This window comes from Ictidomys tridecemlineatus, chromosome 9, assembly GCF_052094955.1.
Source record: "Ictidomys tridecemlineatus isolate mIctTri1 chromosome 9, mIctTri1.hap1, whole genome shotgun sequence".
In the NCBI taxonomy this organism is placed as follows: Eukaryota; Metazoa; Chordata; class Mammalia; order Rodentia; family Sciuridae; genus Ictidomys; species Ictidomys tridecemlineatus.
In genome coordinates, this window is record NC_135485.1 from 2435638 (window position 1) to 2457371 (window position 21734).

Here is a 21734-nt window from a genome sequence, read left to right on the forward strand (position 1 = left end):
GGGCTTTCTGGGCACCTTCCACTTGTGATCACCAGTCATTGAGACATCAAGTGACATGAAATTGAATACGCAGATCTGGGCATTGTGGAAACCCCAGGGTCTTCTACGAGTGCAGCATGCATACAAGTCCCAAGCTGCAGCTGTGTGTGTGGTGAGCATCTGCCAGTCAGGCTCTGCTGCAGGAGTCCCAGCATGCTGGCCAGGACCTCACCTGGGGGACTTGGCCCTTGCCCCTCCACTGTGATTGCTCCATGGTACCTCTGTCAGGTCCGACCTTGCCATGTGCCGAGAGCTGGGTGTGTGTGCATTGTGTTGTTTAAGCTATTGCTTCTCCCTCTCCCCCATGGTCGTGGTTTGTTATTGTGAGTGTGTATGAGGGTGCGTGTGCAGCCCGAGAGGCAGAGTGCATTCTGTGCATGCTGTGTCTAGTGTCCAGGTTGCAGATGCGGAGCATGTTGTTGACTGAATGAGGGTTGTAGAGAATAGAGCTGGGTGGGAGTGCTGTGGCCACCTGGGTAGGGAGCACTTCTGGGCAGGAGCAGGGCAGGGGTGCAGGTGCACCTGTGCTGGTCTCGCAGAGTTGACGGGTGCTGACCTGAAGGACTGCGTCAGTAACAACAGCCTGAGCAGCAATGCCAGTCTCCCCAGTGTGCAGAGCTGCCGGCGCCTGCGCGAGAGGAGGGTCGCCAGCTGGGCTGTGTCGTTTGAGCGTCTGCTGCAGGACCCTGTTGGTGTTCGCTACTTCTCTGTGAGTAGGGGCATATGGACTCCTTGCTGAGGCTGCTTGGGTGGGACCTACCACCCAGGGCTTGACCAGTTGCCTCAGATCCCAGAGACATGTCACCCTGTAGGCCCTGAATGGCCCCCTGCATGCGTTTCCTCAACCTAGCCCAGGGTAGGCTGGACACAGGGAGTTGGCCCAGCCTGCCTTCCTGCCCTGCCCTCTGTCCCGAGGCCCTCAGGGTCTGGGGTCTCCCCTCCCTGTCTGAGACATCTATAGCAATGGGCGTTGGGGGCTTCTCCGAGTGCTTGGAAGCCAGGTGCGTGCAGCTAGGTCCAGTTATGAAGACACCTGTACTCCCCAGAAGGTCACTGTGGACCAGAGCCACCGTCCTTAGTGCTGAGAGCTCCCCAGTTTCTTCTTGAGGGCCTCGGGTCAGTAGTGAGAGACCCTGCAGCTTGCTCAAGGGCAGAAGGCAAAGCGAGAGGACACTGGGAGAGGCCAGGCCAGCCCTGAGGGGGACATCCGGGTGGGTCTGCTCACCTCTGCTGTTTTTCTTAGGATTTCCTAAGGAAGGAATTCAGTGAAGAGAACATTTTATTCTGGCAGGCTTGTGAATACTTCAACCATGTTCCTGCACATGACAAGAAGGAGGTGGGTCTGCAGGCCAGGGCCTCACAAGGGTGGCTCCAAGGGCTAGCTCGGGCCTGGCCCGAGCTGCTGAGGAAGGAATGTTTTCACAAGAGCTGAAGAAAGCCACTTCTTTTTCTGAATGTGATTTTAAGTATGTGTGATTTTTAATTTGCCTAAACACGATTTGCACAAATGCCTTGAGCTGCAAGCTCTGCCACAGACTTTGTGCAACCCACATGTTGCAAAGGGACATGGTTTAAAAGGGAACTTGAAGGGACACTTGGGACAGTGCCCTGGCACCCTTTTCTATGTGGCTGAGGATTGCCCTCACTCGGGGGCTTTGTGTCTGCTCCTGACACTCTCCTGTTCCCACTGTGCCAGGGTATCCTGGATGACTCCCACTTGCTATCCTTGGGGTGAGGGTCCCTTCCAGGGGAGCTGTTGAGTCTTGGCACCCTGAGCACAGCCACTCGAAGCTTACAGGGAATGTGTTCTGTGGTTCTCACTGGCCTGCCTTTATTCACTGCCTCAGGCAGAAATACTGGTTGGGGCCCATGAGCATGGGTCTTGGTCCCAGGGCTCCTGTGGCCTCAGGAGTGCTGCAGAGAAATGGTGGGAGGCCTGGGGAGCGCCGTGCTCCTGCTCAGGCTCTGTGCCATCTCAGCTTTCCCACAGGGCCCGGGAGATTTTCAGTAAATTCCTGTGCAGCAAAGCCACCACCCCTGTCAACATCGACAGCCAGGCCCAGCTAGCCGACGACATTCTCAACGCACCTCACCCAGACATGTTCAAGGAGCAACAGCTCCAGGTGATGTCGTGGGGCCCTGTCCAGGGATCCCAGCCAGAATCCCAGCTGATGCATCCAGACACCCCTTGACTGAGGGCAGGGTCGAGGCCTGGTGAACCCGTGTGGGTGAAAACCACCAGTGCACCCCACCTACCCAACATCTGTGCTCGGCCACCTGGTACACCATGGATTCTTGGTGTCAGCCTGTGTTGGTGGGGGCAGAGTGGGTGCTGCAGCTTGCTGCTGCCACCCAGTGTTCAAGAGAGGACCACACTGCAGGCACTCAACCAGGGGCAGATCCAGACTGGAAGTAGGCAGCTTGAGCCACCTGGCATCATCACGAAGGCAAAGTGTCACCATCCAGGGGCTGTCTGTTGGCCTTGGTTTAATTTGGGGAGAGTATGTGATAAGACCCAGGGCTACCCAGCTGTATGCTCTGCTGCCCCTGCCGGAGGCTTGCTGTGGGTTCGCCAGAGTGACATCCTGACTAGAAGGAAGCAGGTCTTCTCCAGGCAGCTCTCCCTCTGTGGGATCCCCAGCTGCTGGCTTCACATGGCTTGTTTCAGAGGGAGGAAGGAAAAGCTGTCTTGTGAAGAGAAAGAGTGAGCTCTGCAGGAGTGCAGGAGAATCAGCCTGGATACCCTCGGGCCCGCCGGGTTGGGCTAAGATGCTATCCTTCCTGAACAGGGCCAGGTGGTGGGTGCAAACCCGTGGCCACCTGGGACCTGGTCAGGGACGAGTATTCAGTTCCTTCTTTAACTGTGTGGCATTGCATTTGCTCCCAGATTTTCAACCTGATGAAGTTTGATAGCTACACTCGCTTTCTGAAATCCCAGCTGTATCAAGAGTGCATCCTGGCTGAGGTGGAAGGCCGTGCCCTCCCAGACTCACAGCAGGTTCCCAGCAGCCCTGCCTCTAAGCACAGCATCAGCTCCGACCACTCCAGCGTGTCCACTCCAAAAAAGGTGCTGGGGCCAGCCTCGAGCCACGGGCGCATACCTGTGAGGGGCTGTTGCATAGGTAGTGGGAGTGAGGCTGTGCCTGCCTGTCCCTTCACCAGCTGGAGACGAGGTGATGCTGGCCCCAGGGCCGAGTCACGTGCTGCGATAGTGCGAGGACTGCCCCTTGACCTGCAGAGATGTAGATGTCTCCACAGAGTCCTTAGGCTTACAGCTCAGGCTTCAGCCCCTTTTGCACTTCATGTAATATTAAAATAACTTCACATTGTTTAACTGAAGTTTCCATTTGCTGACAGTTCAGTGGGAAATCAAAATCAGGAAGATCCCTGAATGAAGACGTGGGGGACGAGGACAGTGAGAAGAAACGGAAAGGGGCCTTTTTCTCTTGGTCAAGGAATAGGAGCACTGGGCGGTCCCAGAAGAGGAAGGAGCATGGGGACCATGCCAACGGTGTGTGCACGTCCAGAGGGCCTGCAGCTGCTATCCCGGGGATGCAGCCCTTGTGCCCCACAGTGAGAGGCCAGGGTGGAGGTGCATGCCTGGGAAGGGGCCAGACAGGGAAGCAGGCTAGCTCTGGAACTTCCCAACTTCTGTGTCCCTCTCCTGCTGCTTCTTGCTATCAAAGTGAGAGGTGTTTGTTAGAAAATTTGGGAAAGATCATCAAGTAAGAAGAGAAGACAAGTGTGCCATCGTTTGTCCACCCAGGGGCAGTTGGCTCTCTGCCCAGGTCTCTTTTAGGCTTGTGCTCCCAGGTGAGCATGCGCCTTCTCTGTGTGTTAGAGATGTGAGGCTATTTAGGTGTCTGAAGCATGTCCCAGGCATGGCTCTTGGTTATTGTAGACCTTATAAAAGCTTGCCCGTTCCAGATGCTTTTACCTTTGACTTTTCTGATACTGATGAGAGTCCTGTGGTGACTGGAGGGTGAAAGGCAGGCTCATTAGTGCTCAGCCGCCTCAGAAGCCCAGGCTGCTGCTGGCTGCTGGCTATGCTGTGTCCCTAGCGCCGTGGGCCGGCAGGCTGGGAGCATACGTGCTGCAGGCAGAGAGAGGTAGAACTGTTGGTTCTGGGCACTGAGGAGGCCGAGGGAGCTGGGAGGACTCTCTTCCCTGGAGGTTTTAGAGAAACATCATTTTTCAGGGATGAGGATCCAGCCTGAAGGAATGGGGCTGACACTAAGCATTTGGTCCCTTAGTTTAAACTGGGCAGTAAACACTACGAGTGACCCCAAGAACAAGACAGGGTGCCCAAGGGAGACAAGCAGGAGGCCCCGACCTCCACAGCTGTGGCAAGCGGCTGGTGCACTCGCTGCCTCTTCCCTCAGAGCAGCTGCTGGAGCTACCCTCACTCCTGTCCTTTGGGAGACCCTAGCAGGTGGGGGCCTGGCCAGCCCCAAGCTCCTGGTCATGCTGGCAGGTGGTCTTTTCAAAGCAAAGGCAGTGAGACCTCAGCAAGGGGCCACCTGTGGGACGGATGTTGTCATTAGGTGGGGCTGGGGCTCCCGAGTTCCTGGGAGATGGGGAGTGTGGGCCCCATATAGTGCATTGCACACTTGGTAAGGCCCATAGAACCATCTGGAAAGGTCTTTTAAAATCCCGATGGCTGGTACTCCCCAGAGTTCAGACGATCCAGTTCAGCCTCAACAGGGCCTGGACAGAGCCTGGAAGTCCACTTTGGGGTGGGCCAATGGCTAGGAGGTCACTGGGACCTGCTGTTTTACTGATCTGTAGCCCTGACCACCCCCAGCCTGACTCAGGAGTAGGCCCAGGTTTTAGAAGTCCTCTCTGTCCAGTTATCTGGTGCACAGGTTAGCCTAAGAGATCGTCAGTGCTGTTAGCCAGGGTCCATTCTTGGCTCTGTAGGACTTTGCAGAAGATGTGGACTGATCACTGATAAGAAGTGGCCATCAGCCTGCTATCTTCTTTTGTCCATGGGAGTTTTATGTAGGCCCAGGAATGGCCCTTTGAGAGCTGCCTATGTCTGCATGTGACTGAAGACACACAGCCTCTCTGTGGGGCACCTGCCATGACTGGGGTGTGAGCTTGGAGCACACAGGGCGGTACAGGGCGCAGGGGTAATCCTGCACAGCTGGGGGGCTGTATCAGCCCAGGCTTTCGCTTCTGTGAGCAGGAAGTGCTGGTGTCCCTTTCTGTCCTGCCACCTGTTCTGCATGGGCAGCAGGTGGAGGTGGGGTTTCTGTGTGTAGTGAGGAGGACACACCTGTAGCTTTGGGCTCATCTGAGTCTGTTTCCCTCATCAAGATTCCCCTCATGCCAATGGAGGCCTGTGCCGCCGTGAGTCCCAGGGCTCTGTGTCGTCGTCAGGGAGCCTGGACCTGGTGAGTTACCACCTCCCCTTGCCTCAGGGACACAGGCTGACCCACCAGCTGATGGATGAAGTGTGTCTCATGAAAAGCCCAGGGATCACTTCACAAGCTGGGCACATGGCAGCAAAGAGCAGCTCTCCCAACCCCGGGTTCCTGGGTTCTGGAGGCAGCGTGGAAAACTATTTGGTAGATGGGGAGGGGTGCTTCTGAAGGACTAAGTTAGTGTTGGTTTTATTTCTTAAACCCTTTGTTCTAACTTAATTCACATGTGGAGCCCCACGTGGAGCAAACAAGCTGCTTTGAACCCAGGTGCCCTGCTGCCATCCCGTTAACTCCAGCATGCCTGTCTGTGCCGCTGCCTGTAGGGTCTCCAGTGCTTCTGCTCCCCCAGCCCACTCAGGGAGCCAGGCACAGCCAGTGACCCCCACTCTAGCTGACTCTCACTCTCTGCTGCTGTGCTCCTTCTGGCCCCGGGTTCCAGTGTGGAAGGTGCTGGTTGCATGGGTTAGGATCTGCTAGCTTCTGTCTGACAAGAATTTTGGGAAACCTTATTGGTTGCCGCATCCTGCCATTCAAAATTGTCAAGTGGAATTAATTAATGTAGACTGTCATTTCTTCTTCAGTTACACTAAGTACTATTTAAGGGGTTTCCAGCCCTTAGTTAACTGTTGCTGCCACCTGGATAGTTCAGAACAGGAATCGTTTGTTACTGTGCTGTCTGTGGGTCAGTTGGGTGGTCCTGCTGACTAGGTTTGCCTCATGCGAGTCTCTGGTCCCCTGGCCTGGTGGCTGGTGTCCTCATTCTGACCCTTGGCTGGCCATGGGACTCTATGCTCACCATCATCCAGCAGCTAGCCCAGTCTTACTCCTGTGCTACTCCCTTATCAACACTGTGGGGTCTCGGGGACCAAGCATGAGCCGAGCAGAGCGGCCTCTGGAGGCCTCGACTGGCATTGGTACTGTCAGCCCCATCTGCCAGCCCAGGATCCGGGGTGGCCACGCTCCTCCTAGAAACAGCTGAATGGATACAGGGAAGGGCACTGTTCAGAAATGGTCCCAACTGGCCCATTTTCTGAAATAGTGCCTTGATGAAAGGGACTCTGAGGCCTTGAGGCAGAGCTGGTGATGATGAAGTGGCATCAGGCCAGCAGAAGGATGCCTGCGGGGCACTGCTGATGCAGAGGGTCTGATAGACCTGGGAGGGCCAGTGCCGTGCCCAGGTGGCCTGTCCTCATTGCTTTGGTACCATGAGCTGCCATGTGGCTGTCTGCTTCCTGGTCAGGATGAGATGTGGCCAGTGACCCTAGCTATGTGGGGTTCTATGTCCACACAGGACAGTCTTGCTTAGATTGACAGCCTGTAAAGTGCATTGCCCATGTTCTGAGAGGTGGGTGCCCTTCCTTCCCAGTGATCAGAAAACCCAGTAACAGTGGGGTTGATCTTGGGGATTGCATGTGTCAAAATTGCATGTGGGACAGACAGCTTGTTGGGTCCCTAAGCCAGGCTGGGATCAGCTCCAGGAGGTTCCACTTGCACTTGTGACTGACTTGCCTGTTCCCTGCCCCATAGGCAGAGACCAGCAGGACCTCTGCACCTGAGAGAGACAAGGCTACCAAGCACTGTCGTGTTCACCTCCCGGACGGGACATCCTGTGCTGTGGCCGTCAAGGCAGGGTTCTCCATCAAAGAGGTCCTTGCTGGACTCTGTGAGCGACATGGCATCAATGGGGCTGCTGTAGACCTCTTCCTGGTGGGCGGGGACAAGGTACAGGCCATGTGGACCTGCCAATGGGCTCCTCTACGTGCGTTTGGCTGTCTGGTTTCTCTGTGTTGGGTGGGCTTGCTGGGAGTGGCTGCATGTGACACGGGGCTGGCACCTGGAGAGAGACAGCCTTCTCTGTGCAGGGCTATTTCGAAGCTGCCCTTTCGTTCTGCACAGCTGTGTGCTCCCCTCTAACTGTGGTCTCTTTGTTCCAAGCCGCTGGTGCTGCATCAGGACAGCAGCATCTTAGCCTCGAGGGACCTGCGCCTAGAAAAGCGTACTTTGTTTCGGTAAGAGAATGATGCATGTGCCATTTGGAGAGTCCTCTGGTTTTCAGGACTTTCCCCACATTGCCAGCCGTGCTGCTGGCCTGGGCTCTCCCGCAGTGGATGTGCGGTTGTCCTGTGACAGGCCGTGAGGACTGGCAGGTGCTGACGATGGTGGGTGGGATGCAGGTGTCCTGCAGATGGGCTGCTGTGGCCCTAAGACAGCAGAGGGCAAGGGAGGCAGGCACTCTCTGCCTGGTGGGCGTGTGAGGTGGCCAGACTGCACCGCAAGCTCTGGATGTCTGTGCAGGACGAGTTCTGTGACCCCTGCTCAGCCCAGCTCCACAAACCAGAAAGAACTGGGCTCCTGCATGGAGGAAGGTGCTTGCAGCAGGCTGGGCCAGTGACTGGGCCGGTGGCTGGGCCTGCCCACACTGTTGTGGGTTCTGCACTGGTACTCCCGAGGTCTCCCAGCAGACACGGGTGTGAGTGCTTTATGAGTGTTTTCATGCTCTCTCCCCAGGCTGGATCTCGTTCCAATTAACCGGTCGGTGGGACTCAAGGCCAAGCCCACCAAGCCTGTCACAGAGGTGCTGCGGCCAGTGGTGGCTAAGTATGGCCTGGACCTCGGCAGCCTGCTGGTGAGGCTGGTGAGTGTGGCATGCTGTGGCCTCCGGGGCTTGCTCCTTGGGGATGAGGGCAGAGCAGCATGTCTCGCTTCAGCACTGTCTTCCCTGGTCAGGGGACCGTGCCCTGTGCTGTTCTCACTGAGTGGAGATGCCTGTTGTTTATTTGTGCCATGGTCATTTTGGAAAGGTCTATTATTTGCCCTGTGGTCTTGCTCCCAGAAACCATAATGAGAGGGACATGCACACAACCATGTGCAGATTTGCCAGAAAGCAGAGCCCTCCCACCCCACCCAGCTGCTAGGCCAGCCCTCTGCTAGGCCTCGGCGCACTGTCCCAGTTCCCAACTGCCCCTTACAGACAGGAAAAGGTCCACCCACCCCATTGTCGTGTGAACGAGGTTAGGGAGAGGAACACTGGGCAGCAGGATAGCAGTGCCCCTTCCCCAGCCCACACCAGTCCTGTCCCCATGGGCACTTACTGGCCAGCAACGGAGTCAGTGGTCTGGCTGTGCGGTGCTGTGTTGGCTGAGTGCTGTGGTGTGAAATCTGCCTCTGTCTTTCAGGAAGTCAGAACAGGGCAGGCTACAGATGGAGCTTGGGGGCCACAGGGCACTGGCCGGCCCCTCCCAAGCCCATAGTCAGCCCCAGCATGCATTTGATACTCTACGTGCTCTCCTGACCAAGGGGAGTTGAAAGTGCCGAACTTTAAGCTCAAGTGTTCTTTTTTAAGCAGGAGTTTTGGTGAAGGAAAAGAGCTCTGGCCAGAGACAAGATTTGGGGTCTATGGAGTCGGAGCTGCTCCTGTGGTTGCTTGTTGCTCTCTGCTTTGCAGTGAGCACATGCTGCTTTCGGCACCCCTCAGGACAGTGTGTGGGACGGGCAGAGTGGTTCTAGTCACGTGGAGGCTGTGAGTCGGACTGAGACCTAGGCCAACTGAGATCAATAGCCGAGAGTGTTTTTTGAGTACTGGCAAACCTTCCAGCTGCGGAAGGAGGTGTTCCAGCATGCGCCAGGGGTCTCCAGTCTCCCCTCTAGTGACTGGTGGGCAGAGCCACATGCCAGCTCCTTGGGGACTGCACTTCCATTTTCACCCTGGCAGACAGCCCTGACCCCAGGGCCAGCTGGTGTGAGAGGCTGTCAAGAAGCAACTCTCTGGGGTCAGAAGCAACTATCCCAGAAGCTCCTATCTGAGTAAATTATTCAGTGCACTATCTCTGCCTTTAGAATGGAGAGAAGGAGCCCCTGGACCTTGGTGCCCCCATATCGAGTCTGGATGGACAGAGAGTTGTCCTGGAGGAAAAGGACCCTTCCCGAGGAAAAGGTGAGCACAGGCAGCAAATCACCAGCCTGCTGGGCCCAGCCCACTGCCCAGCTGCTGAGCAGCTGTGGTCTCTTAATGCTATTCCCGATGGTGTGCACTGGGGCTGAGGACCTCCTGAGGGCCTGTTAACCCCAACATGGCAGAGGACCCTTAATGCAGTATTTCTCATACGGAGACTGGTTCAGCCCCTTGTGGAGCAGGAGCAGGACCAGCAGAAGGAGGCCCAGTTGCCTGGGGTGCAGTTTCTCAGCTATAGGAAGGGCTGGCAGTCCCTGCCCCCCATGCTCATGTGCCAGAGCACTATAGCTAGAAAGTACTAGAGGGTGCTCTCTTCCTGGGAGGCCTTAGTCACTCCAAAACAGGAATGCCGAGGGCCATGCAACCTGGTCTGGGCCCCTTGGTCCTTCACCTAGTGCCCTGATCGGGGCCTGTCCCTCTGGCCCTATACAGCAGGGGCTGAGGCTGGCTCTCCTGGCTTGTCCTACTGTGGTGGCCCATATGTGCCATGAGGCAGGTGTTCACAGAGCTCTCCCCATTGGTACCTCAGTGCCAAAGGCTTCTCTCTCTCAGACACCTCAGGAGTTTGCACCCCTTTGGAGAACTGAGGAGTCCTCAAGGAAAGCTACTTAGTTCAGGAGGGCAAGGCCTGCTTGTAGCTGCTGCAGGCAGAGGAGTGGCCCAAAGGACTGTCCAAATGCAGGGACAGCAGGGAGCCTGTCTCCTGAGGAACTTTCTAGAAACTACGGATGCTCATCTGTGTGGAGCAGTTTGCTTTATACACAGCTATTTCAGGCAACTGGCTGTGCCTTCCTCTCTGGGGCTTGGGCCTAGGTCACCCCCCTAAGGCTGCATCTGAGGTGGGTCACACAGGGCCTGGTGCAGGGCACTTGTCCCTGTCCCACTCCCACTTCCTTGCCCTGAGCTCTAGAGAGTGTCATGTCCCTGCCTCAGCCCTGGAGCCAGGTGGGCTGAGTGCTGTGTGCAGCCCTGGTAGGGCGGCCACCAGCCTTGCCTGGCAGGTTCTGCGCCTCCCTCCAGGGCTAGGCACTGTGGGGCCTGTGGCATCTGCACAGCCGAGCCTCTGGGGAGTCGTGTGCTCGTGAGGCTGAGCAGGGAGCAGGAGAGCAGTGTTCCAGAGGCACTGGGGCCATGCCCAGTGTCACCGTCTGCCCACCACTCCTGCGTTAAGAGTGTGCATGCCAAATGGCATACAAAATGAGGTTTCAACACTACTCTTCCTGAAGTCCCCTGATAAATTTTCAGAGAAGCCGTGCAGTGCCATCACCCAGCAGCAGCGGGAGGTGGTGGGTCTCTGGCTTTAGCTACTGGTTAGATGAGGGGTATGAGTGCCTTCTGGCCTCTGCAGCTTTGGTGTGGAGGGTGCAGCCCAACACTCACCTCTTACCTTCAGCGCCCGCAGATAAGCAGAAAGGTGTGCCCAGCCGAGCGAGCACAGCAGTGAACTCCAGCCCCAGAAACCACGCGGCTATGGTAATTCCCCACATGCTCGGCCCTGTAGCCCCTGCCCCTCTCAGAGGGGCAGCTCTTAGCTCCCACCCCACTGCCACCGCACCTGGCCCCTCCTCTCCCCAACGAGCCCCCTTGTCACCCATTAACCTGGCGGAGGCTCTGTGCGCAGGGTTGGCACCACACCTGGGGGTCTCCTCCTGGCCCTGCCGGGCCTGGCTCCGCCCCTGTGAACAGCAGGCTGAGTTTCCCCTCCTGTGGGGGGTGGCTGGGCCTCACTGCTTCTCGTTCTGTGACCTGCCCTTGCCCTTGGTCTTCGGTGGTGCATGCAGCTCCGCCCCAGCGCACTGCGTCCCTCCGAGCCTTTGCCTTATGACTGGTGAATGATGTGTTGTTATGTGTTGGAATGTGAGTAGAACTTTGACTTTCCTTCTAATGCAGGGAGAGGAAAGAACACTAGGCAAGTCTAATTCTATTAAAATAAAAGGAGAAAATGGAAAAAATGCTAGGGATCCCCGGCTTTCAAAGAGAGAAGAATCTATTGCAAAGATTGGGAAAAAAAAATATCAGAAAATTAATTTGGACGAAGCAGAGGGTATGTGTACTTTTTAAAACTTGCACGTTTTTTAGTAAATGCACTACCAGTTTCTAGTACGGTCACCAAGCCCACTCTGCCCTGTCCACAGCTGGTGACTGCAGACCTGTCACACTGAGGCTTGTGCTATAGTTTTGCTGAAACCCCAGTTTTCAGGCTGAGAGCTAGGCCTCCTGTGGAGTCAGGGGGCCCTGCTGTGCCCTGCAGCACTGACTACGCTGCAGCCTGCTCCCCCACAGCCTGACCCCTGACATGAACCAGGGCCCTATCTCGGGTGGTGGAAAATTTGGCATCAGGGGGCCATGTCACTGAGGGTCACCAGGCAGAACTGGATGCCAGTGAAAGGGAAGTGGGGGTGCCAGTTGGGAGGGCTATGGGCTTGCTGACCTCTGTTGGCCAGTGGAGGCCCTGAAGAAGGCAGCCCACCCCACCCTGGGCCTCCAGGAGAGGTGCAGGCGACCCCTGAAGACAGACTGGGAGATGAGAGCCCTGGTGGACCTTGTTTTATTCCCAAAGCTCCTAACAAAGGGAATCACGGACAGCGGACCAGCACTGCTGTTGGGACCTGAATCGTAGTCCAGGGAGTCCTTGCTAGTCAGCTGGCTCGTCCCAGCTTGCTGTGAGTCCAACCTCACAGTAAGAAAGCAAAAACAGGACTCCTTCGGCCTCCGTGGCCATCAGGCAGAAGACACACACCCTTTGAACGTGTGCATTTCTGAGAATTATGGAAATGTGGAATTTTAAAAGATGTCTTAAGGTTTACAGATGCAGAGTATGATTTAAATACCAGAGAAAGCTCAGTTTAGAAATCCTGTTTTTAAAAGGTGAACTTGAGTTACAGTGAAAATCCAGCCTGACAAAGAAGGGTCTGTGGACCCAGTGACTAAGCCAGGACTTCCACAGAGGCAGGGCAGGTGCAAGGCCCAGGGCACCTGTCTGCCCCGAGCCAGCTTTGGGCAGGACAGGGAGGCTTATAGTGCCTTCTCTCCCATGGCTTAGGAGCACTACCCTCTGCCCAGAGGTGGTGACCCTGAGTGGCAGGCGATTTGAGGGCCATCCATCCCAGCCACCCCACTGGCTGTCCCACTCTTGGTCCGGGGGTTCAGCTGTAGCTGGGGCCTCTTGCTCTGTCTTGCCTTCGTCTGGCCATCACTTCTACCTTGTCCTCAAAAAGGAGCTGGGTGCAGGTGTCAAAGGGACCTGGATGTTAGCCAGAGACCCACAGCCAGGGCAGCACTGGCTGCCCCTCCTCCACCACATACGCGGGAAGCGCAGGCTCTGTGTGCTCAGGCCCGGTGGACAGCTTGGTCCTCAGGGTACGGAGCTGCCTCCACATCCTGAGAAGGGCTCTGCTGCCAGCTGGGCCTCGGCCTCAGTCCTGCGAGGAGGCAGCACTGCGCGCTGGCCTGCCTCGGCCTGCAGCGCCCTTGTGGGTGTGCTGTGCTGTGGCATGCTTCCGGGGAACCTCTCTAAAGAGGGCCAATGTGGATTTTCTTCCAATAGAGTTTTTTGAGCTCATTTCCAAAGCTCAGAGCAACCGAGCAGATGACCAGCGTGGGCTGCTGAGGAAGGAAGACCTGGTGTTGCCTGAGTTCCTTCGCTTGCCTACTGGTTCTGCAGAGCTCGCCCTCTCCACCTTGGCCCCAGCCAAAGGCTTTAGCAAGAGACCCGTGGCGGGCTGTGGCCAGGATCGAGCAGTCCAGCCTTCCGGGAGCTGGGAGCCAGCCCAGGACTGCAGCGACAGCCCAGCCACCAGCCCTGGCTCTGCCCAGAGCCCCAGCTCCACCCACAGCCCTGGCTCCACCCACAGCCCCCCTGGGGTCCCTGGGACTACTGCACCTGGACAGAATACTCCTGGAGAGCCCTTCTGTGCCCCCCAGGGGCAGGAGGGCTCTACGCAGATCTGGAGGAGGCAGTCAAGGGACGTAGAGGCTGGGGACATCCAGACCGTGGAGGATGAGCATGTGGCTGACCTGACCCTAATGGGGGAGGGGGACATCAGCAGCCCCAACAGCACACTGCTGCCTCCATCCCCCAGTCCCCAGGACACACCCGGACCTCCAAGACCAGGTACCTCCAGGTTCTGACCCCTGCACCCTGGTGCTATCCTGCTTGCTCCCCCCCATGGTTCACTCGAGTGTTCAATAAAAGGGAACAGCCGTGGTACGCGGCCCTCATTTAATGAGATGCTCCGTGGGGCAGCCCTCTCCTGATAGTTTTGCCTTCTGAAAGGAGACACTGGGGCAGCAGTCGAGGTTTGCACTTGACAGGGTGGTCACCGAAGGGTACACAGTCCCTCTGCTCTGCAAAGGTGCCATGGGAGCAGCAACCCAGGTTCAGTGACACCCTGAGCAGGGCTGGGACTTCTGTTAGTAAAACCTGCAGAGCTGGCGTTTTTAGTGTTTCAGTTTCAAAATTAAAAAAAAAAAAAAAAAAAGTATTGACCTTGAGTCAGAGAGCAAAGGCCCAGTGGCTCACAGGAAGACCAGGGCTCTGATAAGCTCTCAGTGGGCAGGCCGGACACCCACCAGTCCCCTGAGCCAGTTGGCGCAGGTGCCCTGCTTCATGGTATTGGCCACCCTCCCTCAGCCGGCTGTGCCTCAAGGGAGGCGTGGGCTGGAGTGTGGAGGTGAGCAGCTCGACCTGCTGGCAGGACACCCCACAGCTGCCAGGACCAGGCTGGAGCCAGCAGGGAGTGTGGAGCCAGGCCTGGATGTGGTGACATGTGCTCACACCCAACGCCTCGATTGTGGCCTGTCCTATGGGTTCCCGCGCCCCAGGCTGGATACCCAGGATCAGGTCTGCCAACTCCATGGGCGCCCAGGGCAGTCTTCATGCGTGTCCCTTCTCCACACAGCCGGGTGCTCAGGAGGGCCGCGCTCTGTGGGCTGGGCTTCACGACGCCTCGGGCGCCAGCTGTCCTTCTGCTCTTCCGTCTGTCTGCAGTCCACCTGTGTCTCCTCTTCCAGGAGCAATAAACTCGAGATCTCTTGTCTGGTCTGGCTTACAATTCCTTTCTTCTTTATTTGAAAATGTGCTTCCACTTTAGAAAAACTGCAGAGGTAGTTTAATCTAGGGAAAGTATCACACATTTTGAGACATCAGTGTATTTGCCTTAGCAGACTAGCTTTTAGAAGATATCATTCACTGAACAAAATTCCTGAGCACCTCACATGTGCCTGCGAACACAGCCTGGTGACGGGTGGGAGTGGGCTTGAAAGTGAGGAGGAGCCTGGTGGGCAGGGTTCCTCTGCCGGAGAGCCCCGTCTCCACCTCTGCCTCTTGCCCTCCTTGCCTGGGGGATGGAGAGGCTGAAGTTGTCCAGTTTGTTCCTGAAGCCAGAAGCCAGACCCACCCTCAACTGAATGTGGAACCTCTGCCCTCCTCTCACACCTTAGCCCCTGGCCTGGCTGCTGGGCTGCCTCTGCGCAGGACCAGAGCACGTGGTTTTCCCACTACACAGGGCCGTTGGCCTGGGCAGCGATGCAGCATGGTGCCTGGCCAGACGGCTGCTGCTGGCTTATCCCTGGCATTTCATGGCAGAGGGCGATGGGGGTACAGTCATGTAGAGGGTGAGTCCCCAGCACCCCAGGAGAGAGGAACCCAGGGTGATCCTCTGGCTCTGTCCTGGACATGGCAACATGGATGTGTGGGAGAGGATGTGTGGGACTTTGGCCGCAGTACAGAGGTCTGTAGCTCCCACCAGCCTGTCCGAGGGTTGCTGGACAGTTGTAGGCATTGATGGCCTGCCTAGTCTTCCTGGAGGCAATGACCCTGTTCTGCAGGGCCTAGGGGTGCTGGGGCTAGACTCCTCTGTGGGAGAATGCCCTGCACAGAAGCCTGTCCCTGTGGTGAAGGAAGCCCAGTGTCCTCAGCCTCCCGATGGGGCATGCCTCACTAATTGTGCCAGGTCAGTGGGGGAGGTTGCAGAAAGGCCAAAGAAAGTGCCAGGGACAGCATGGGACATGTATGATTTGCCAGGGAAAGCTTACAAGAGACCAGTGACTGCTCCAGGAGTTCAGTGGGACCGGCTGACAGCACCGTGTTCCTCACAGAGCTTCACCAGGCAGCCTCCTCTCCCTCCCTGTTGTTGGTAGCTGGCTGGACAAGTGGCATGTGCCCTCTCCACATGCCCTCAGCCCCACGCCCGGCCTCACTCGGGGAGGAAGGTGCAGAAGCAGTGACGTCATAGCACGCGGCTGGGCATGTGAGGCGTCGCTCTCTGTGTGGCACTCCTTTGCCCTAGTTCCCGTACACGGAGAAAGCCATGTCCTTCAAGATGACATGTGTCCTGCCCTTATTTTCCTTGACTAGGTTTGGAGAATGGAAAGGGGCCTGCAGGGACGTGGTGTTGTGCTGTCTTCTCAGGGACAATGCAGGCACCTTACTCGCGAGCAGCATGAGTCTGCTAGCCGCTCTGACTCCATTGCTCAGGTCTAGAGGTCCAGGCTCCACCGGGTGCCCTCACTGATTCTAATGCTGTGACTCCTCTCAATGACGTGGTGGCCACGATGAACATTCAGGGAGGGAAATACAATGTGGCAGTGTGGCCACGTCCTCAGGACTCCCACCTGACCCTGTCACCAAGGGCAGGCCACCTGCATGAAGACAGGCTTCACTTCCCCGCACGCGTGTTGCCTGCCAAATAACCCAGGCCCCCTCTTTGCCCCAGGCTCTGCTTGGACATGTGAGGTGGAGATGTCAAGTGGAAGCCGGGTCCGAGCCCAGGGTACTTGAGCTGTCGTGTGTGCACACGTGTGTGTGTGTGTATGTGTGTGTGTGTGTGTGTGTGTGTGTGCATGCACGTGCACACACCTGTGTGGTGGGTGTGTGTGCCTGGGTGAGTCCCTGTGGCTTTGCGAATTTTTATATCCTGACACAGGAAACTCCAAATTACCCGAGTCACCTCACTGTGGGGAAAAGCCAGGAGTGTCCCTTGCTTAGAGGCCCGGCCTTGATCAGCCGTCTTGGGTCCTGCATGGAAGAGCTTTGTTGAGGCATTCACGAGGGCGTGTGGGCCAGGAGCAGAGGGCCGCAGGCCAAGTGCTAGGCAAATCTCAGAAGGCTGCCTTGCTCTTAGTGTTCACGTTGGCTTCTGTGGCACTGTGGCACTGTGGCACTTGTGTTGCCTGCGCCCCACTGCAGCCCCACGACCTTCCCATCAGTGTCTGCCTGGTTTCCAGTAAATGCCCCGGGGCTGCTGGGCTGTGGGGCCCAGCTTTTCTGGGCTTATGACCCAAGGCACTTTGACCCAGCGAGGTGCAGGTCTGTGGTGGTGGAGGCTGAGTCAGACCCACTGAGGCATGAGCCCACCCCACTCCCAGGTTCAACCTCCTTGGGGTCTGGCCCCTCATGGCCACCACCCCACCTTCCCTTCTCTCCCAGCACCTCAGGCCCCAGCAGAGCCCCAGGTCATGTCTCTGAGATCCTGTGGCTAAGCTCCCCACCAGGACTCTCCACTGTGTACTCACCCCCCAGCAGGGACTAAGGCCTAAGATCAAGGTTCAGGGGTCATGCCCTCTCCCTGGGGCTGGAGGTGTGGCCGGGTCCCTCTGTGCCCTCTCCTTGCCTCTGCCTGGACACCTCCCTGGCCCAGCCGCAGCTTCAGGCTGACTGAGGCCTGCATGAGACGGGCCTGCCTGGCTTCAGCTCTGTCCAGCCCTGTCCAGCCACTGTCGCCAGGCATTGTGTCTCAAGAGAGGCTGGTGGCCCCTGACAGCCACAACACAGCTCAGACCTCACCCCCCCACACACACAAGCTGCCACTGGACTTCAGTGGAAGAGGTGGCCATCTACCAGACTGCCAAAGCACTTCCTGTACCTGAGCTCTGCCCAGTGGCTGCTACAGGACTCTGGGCCCAGGGTCTGCTGGCCCTTCCTCCCTCTATTCTCATGAGCTTCTTCAGCCATGCCCAGGCCTCCTGCCCATTCTAGGGGCTTCCCCATTGATTCTTAGGGCTGACCAACTGGCCCATCCACTGTCCCCAACCCCTGGCCTGGGTTGTGACAACCTGGTCCCTAGCTGCTCCCACCACAGCTCCTCCACCTGCCCTTCAGACATTCAGGATGATCCCAAGGGAAAGACCCAAATCTGTTGAGTGGCCCACAAAGCCACCTGCCCCACTCCATGTGCTCTCCAGAATAAGCTCTTCTCAACCCTGAAACCTGCCCTCCCCCTCCCCCGTTGGCTTCTGTCTGTAGCCCCTCCCCAGTGTGGGTTTGCTGGGTGCCCCCTCAGCTACCCCCATGCCCTGTCCACCACACCCTCTAGCTGCAAGCTCACGTGCAGCTGTGGATCTGCCCTGCAAGTTTGCTGAGTGAGCAGCCCTAACCCAGCCCACTGTCACTGTCACCATCCTGGGCTGGGCCTCTGTGGAGGCATGCAGAGAGCTTGGAAATCCTGAGCCAGAGTAGGGATTTAGTGGCCACTCTCTCCCAATGGGGACTGCAGGATCTGGCAGGCCTCAGTGGATGGGTTGCCATGGGAGGGACCAGGAGGGCCAAGGGACAGATGGTAGGGTCCCTAGCCTCTGGCTCCCTCTGCTGGCCCTTCCTCCCTCTATTCTCATGAGCTTCTTCAGCCATGCCCAGGCCTCCTGTCCCTTTCTGGCTGATGGGGATACCTGGGACACAGGAGGTGACCGGACTAGTCTGTGCAGATGATTGGGAGCATGGTGGCAGAGTTGGCGGCAGTGTCTGGGGGAAGGGAGAGTCCCCTGGGGCAGTGGGATGGGCAGCAGAGTGGGACCCCTGGGAGAACCTGGCGGGTGGAAGGCTCAGCCTACACCCCAAGCCTGCCTGGCCCTGCTATCTGCTGCCTCTGAGAGGGCCCAACTGTGGGCCAGGAGCACTGGGCTCTGGGCTGTACCTGCCAGCCCAGGTACAGCCCAGAGCCACAGGCAGCCCACGTGCAGGTGTGCTTGGGCAAGTGAAGAGGGTGCCCCAAGGGTGTGTTGGGGGGTGCTTCTAGGCTCCTGGGGCAGCTGAGTGGCAGCAACAGGCTGGGTCAGCTCAGGGCAGGGAGACATGGAGGTGGCCTGCAGGCAGGAGGAGAGGTCCTGGAGGCAGTGTCTGGGGGAAGGGAGAGTACCCTGGGGCAGTGGGATGGGCAGCAGAGCTGCCTTGCTCTGGGCTTTGGGAGTGTGGGGCAGAGGTTCTGAAGGGATTGGCACCAGGAGGCAAGGCCACTTTGGACGTAGCCAGTTGCCAGTGGCCCCTCAAGCCCCACGGGGTCCTGTTGTGCCTGCCTGGGAGCACTAAGGAGCCCAGCAGCCAGCAGGCCCTGGCACCGGCTGGTGGCTGGGTCAGGCAGGGGCTGCTACGGCTTAGGTGGGCAAGCTATGGCTGCCCCTCCTTGTGCGCACTTCTCCGTCCTGCAGAAGCTCCCGTCCTTGCTGACAGGTGTCCTCCCATCCTAGCACAAGGACTGCCCTGGGGTGGAGGGCCTGTCTTCCAGGTGGGCATGAAGGGGAGAGCTGGCCTCCTGCTTTGTGTGGGGACCAGGCTCTCTCAGAGCCCAGCAGTGCTCTAGGCAAATGCCATGCCCATCCTGACCCTATAACCTGGCGTTTAGATCCATGGGCTCCTGGGAGCAAGCAGGGGACAGATGGGGCAAGGCTGGATCCCAGCTGGCCCTAATGGAGTGTTTATGGGGCTGGCTGGGAGAAGCTTCTGGTCTCTGCCATGCCTCCCTTGGGAGTAGCTGGTGCTGGCACGTGTGGAGGCCAGGACAAGGCTCTTCTGCTGCTTCCACTTGTCTGAGAGGACTGGTTGGGCACCTTCAGAGGGACACCACGCCCTCTGCCCACAGGCCAGGACTTGCTCTGCGAGGCCATGTGGAAGTCTCTTCAGAAAGCTTGGGGCTGAGGGTGAGGTGGGGTGCAGGGGTGTGGAGCAACCTGCCAGTACAGACCCTGGAACTGGGGAGGGCTCCCAAGGGCTCACCTGTGGGCAGGAGCCTCCCCCCTTAGATGAGGAGAGGGTCGCTGGGACTTCCTGGGCCCCACCCCATGCAGCGCCCCCCTGCCCACCTTCTAGGGAGCTCAGTGCAGGGAGCTGATGCCAATCTCAAACTGAGTCACACTCCATGAACATCGTGTCCACTTGCCTGGGGACCCACCCAGGAATGATCACATCTCCATCCTTGAGGGACAGCCAGATGCCAAAGAGTAGCCCCAGGGTGAGGTGGCTGGCAGGAGGTGGGCCTGCCTGCCTCAGGGGCTAGGAGCTTCAGGGGCAGTGTTGGGCAGCCAGGGCCTGTGGGGGTTGGGGTAGGAGCCAGACTGGGACCCACTCTGCTGAGCAGCCTGAAAGAGGGGCCTCAGCACGGAAGGAATGATCATGTAGCACAGGGCAGGGTGGGGGGGACGGGTAGGCGGCTGGAGGCACTGGGAATGGTTGAGGCACTCAGGACCAGAGGCGTCTGTGGCAGTGCAGCTGGCCCAAGGCAGCCAGGCCCGTCGACACCCAGATGGCCTGTGAGCTGCCTCGAGAGTTCCTGCCCTGCGCTGTAAGGCCCATGGGTGGAGATGGTCCTGGCCTCCCCACCCTGAGAGCAAGCCCTAAGGACAGGCCCCAGGTGGGAGTAGACAGCTAAGGCAAGGTGACAGGGACCTCAGTAGGTGGCTTGGCCCTGTCCTGAGCTGCAGAGGGGTGAGGGAGGCTGGCCGGTGTGAGTCTGGGGGGTGTGATCGGGCAGGCAAGGCAGTTCGGGGGCTTCTCGTGGACACAACTTTCCCACTCTGCTGCAAGAGGTTGATTAGACCCAGGCCATGGCCACCTCTGTGTCATCCCGGAGCCCTTTCTGCCACAGCAGCCCACATTAGTGTTTTCACCTCTCCCCACTTACAGCCCTGGTAGCAGGCAGTGTGGCAAGAATGAGGTGGCGCCATGGAAGGTGCCCAAGGCAGAGCAAACCATGGCCACCCAGCAACATGGGCAGGGTGCAGAGGTGCAGACTGCAGGAAAGGGTCCCACGTGGCCTGGCACAGATGAGGGTGGGGTACAGGTGTTGGAAAGTCCTGTGACAGATGGGAGGCCATGGCAAGGACTGCCCAGGGTCCCAGCAGCACTGGGGCCTCACTCCAGACCAGCCTCACGGTCATAGCTTCTTGGCCAGCTGCTCCACACAGTGCTGTCTGCAAGGGCACCAACCTCACTGTCAGCAGGACCTGTGGGTGTCGTGGTTGGGGACAGAGTGCCAGCAGGTGGCACCTGCAGACCAACCTGGCACTGGGGATAGTTAGCTCCTGCCCCTGGCCCGGAGGCCCATGATTGGAGGTTCCCCGCCCCTGGGGTGGCTCTGGGGGGATCTGTGTCTGTGCAGGGCCATCGGGCAAGTCCTGAAAGCCTAGGGCTGGTCCAGGCAGGTGACAGCCTCTCTCCTCCCTGTGACAGGAGGCAGGGCCCGTGGCAGCCGAGGCCTCCCGGTCAACAGGACCATCGATGTGGACCTCGTCACTGATGTGGCAGCCAGGCTAGGCGGTGACGTGCTGGGGGCGAGGGTTGGTGGGCCCCTGATGTCAGGACGCCCTGGTCTGAGCCCCATCCCAGGTGAGCCGGCCAAGCCCCCAGCTAGCACACACCGGGCCACCTATGTCTGAAGCTGCTCCTGGTCCCGTGCAAGCTACCCTGCCCTGACCTCCACGCACGTGGACACCACCTGGCCCAGGACCTCTCAGGGGCACCTGGAGCATGTGTCCCTCAGCCACTACACCCTCAGGAGCCAAATGGGGAGAAGGCGGGACCACCTCGTCGCAGGGCCTGGCCTCAGACACCTCCCACCAGCCCGGTGCTGCCCTCTGCCTCAGACTCTTCCCAATAAAGCATTTTGAAGACCTGCCATGTGTCGGCTTCATACTGAGTGCTGGGGACAGAGGTGCTGAGCTTGGGAGCCCTCGTTCCTGTGGGACTCCAGAAGCATACGCAGGAGATATCTAGGAGGTGACAGAGGGCCCCAGAAGACAGTTCCTGGCAGTGAGGAGCAGAAGGCCCTCCTGCCCTCTGATGTGCAGAGAACAGAGGTCACTAGGGCTCCGGGTGGAGCCTGTGACACTGAGGGGCAGCCTTGCCACATCAAGTTCCCTGCCCTCTGCGTGCCCCACTGCCCGACCCAGGGTCTTTTGTGTCTGTCCCTCCCTCCCCTCTTTAGGGTGACCGCTGGTGGAGCCAGGGCTCTTGTGGGAGCTGTGCTCAGCTGACCACTGAGGTCCCTTTCTTGGCACTGCCCCCACCATGGCACAGCAGGGACCCTGTAGCTGCAGGCTAGTCTCCT

General features: G+C 58.3%; 1 protein-coding gene across 6 annotated transcripts in view; it reads left to right on the plus strand.

The window, feature by feature from the left end:
• Positions 1–21302, plus strand: part of Rgs12 (regulator of G protein signaling 12) — a 108320-nt gene extending 87018 nt beyond the window's left edge. For 5 of the 6 annotated variants that reach the window (XM_078020923.1, XM_078020925.1, XM_040292736.2 and 2 more), the window contains 14 exons: positions 579–748; positions 1283–1375; positions 2019–2162; positions 2927–3106; positions 3397–3550; positions 5359–5435; positions 6993–7187; positions 7401–7474; positions 7974–8100; positions 9303–9399; positions 10811–10890; positions 11308–11461; positions 12965–13531; positions 20858–21302. In XM_078020923.1, the coding sequence (XP_077877049.1) occupies positions 579–748; positions 1283–1375; positions 2019–2162; positions 2927–3106; positions 3397–3550; positions 5359–5435; positions 6993–7187; positions 7401–7474; positions 7974–8100; positions 9303–9399; positions 10811–10890; positions 11308–11461; positions 12965–13531; positions 20858–21063 (2318 nt within the window). In that variant the 3' untranslated portion in view covers positions 21064–21302. Of the gene's footprint in view, positions 1–578; positions 749–1282; positions 1376–2018; positions 2163–2926; positions 3107–3396; positions 3551–5358; positions 5436–6992; positions 7188–7400; positions 7475–7973; positions 8101–9302; positions 9400–10810; positions 10891–11307; positions 11462–12964; positions 13532–20857 lie in introns of those variants that run through there. The other variant, XM_078020924.1, reaches the window with a different exon arrangement.
• The last annotated feature ends 432 nt before the right edge of the window (positions 21303–21734 follow it).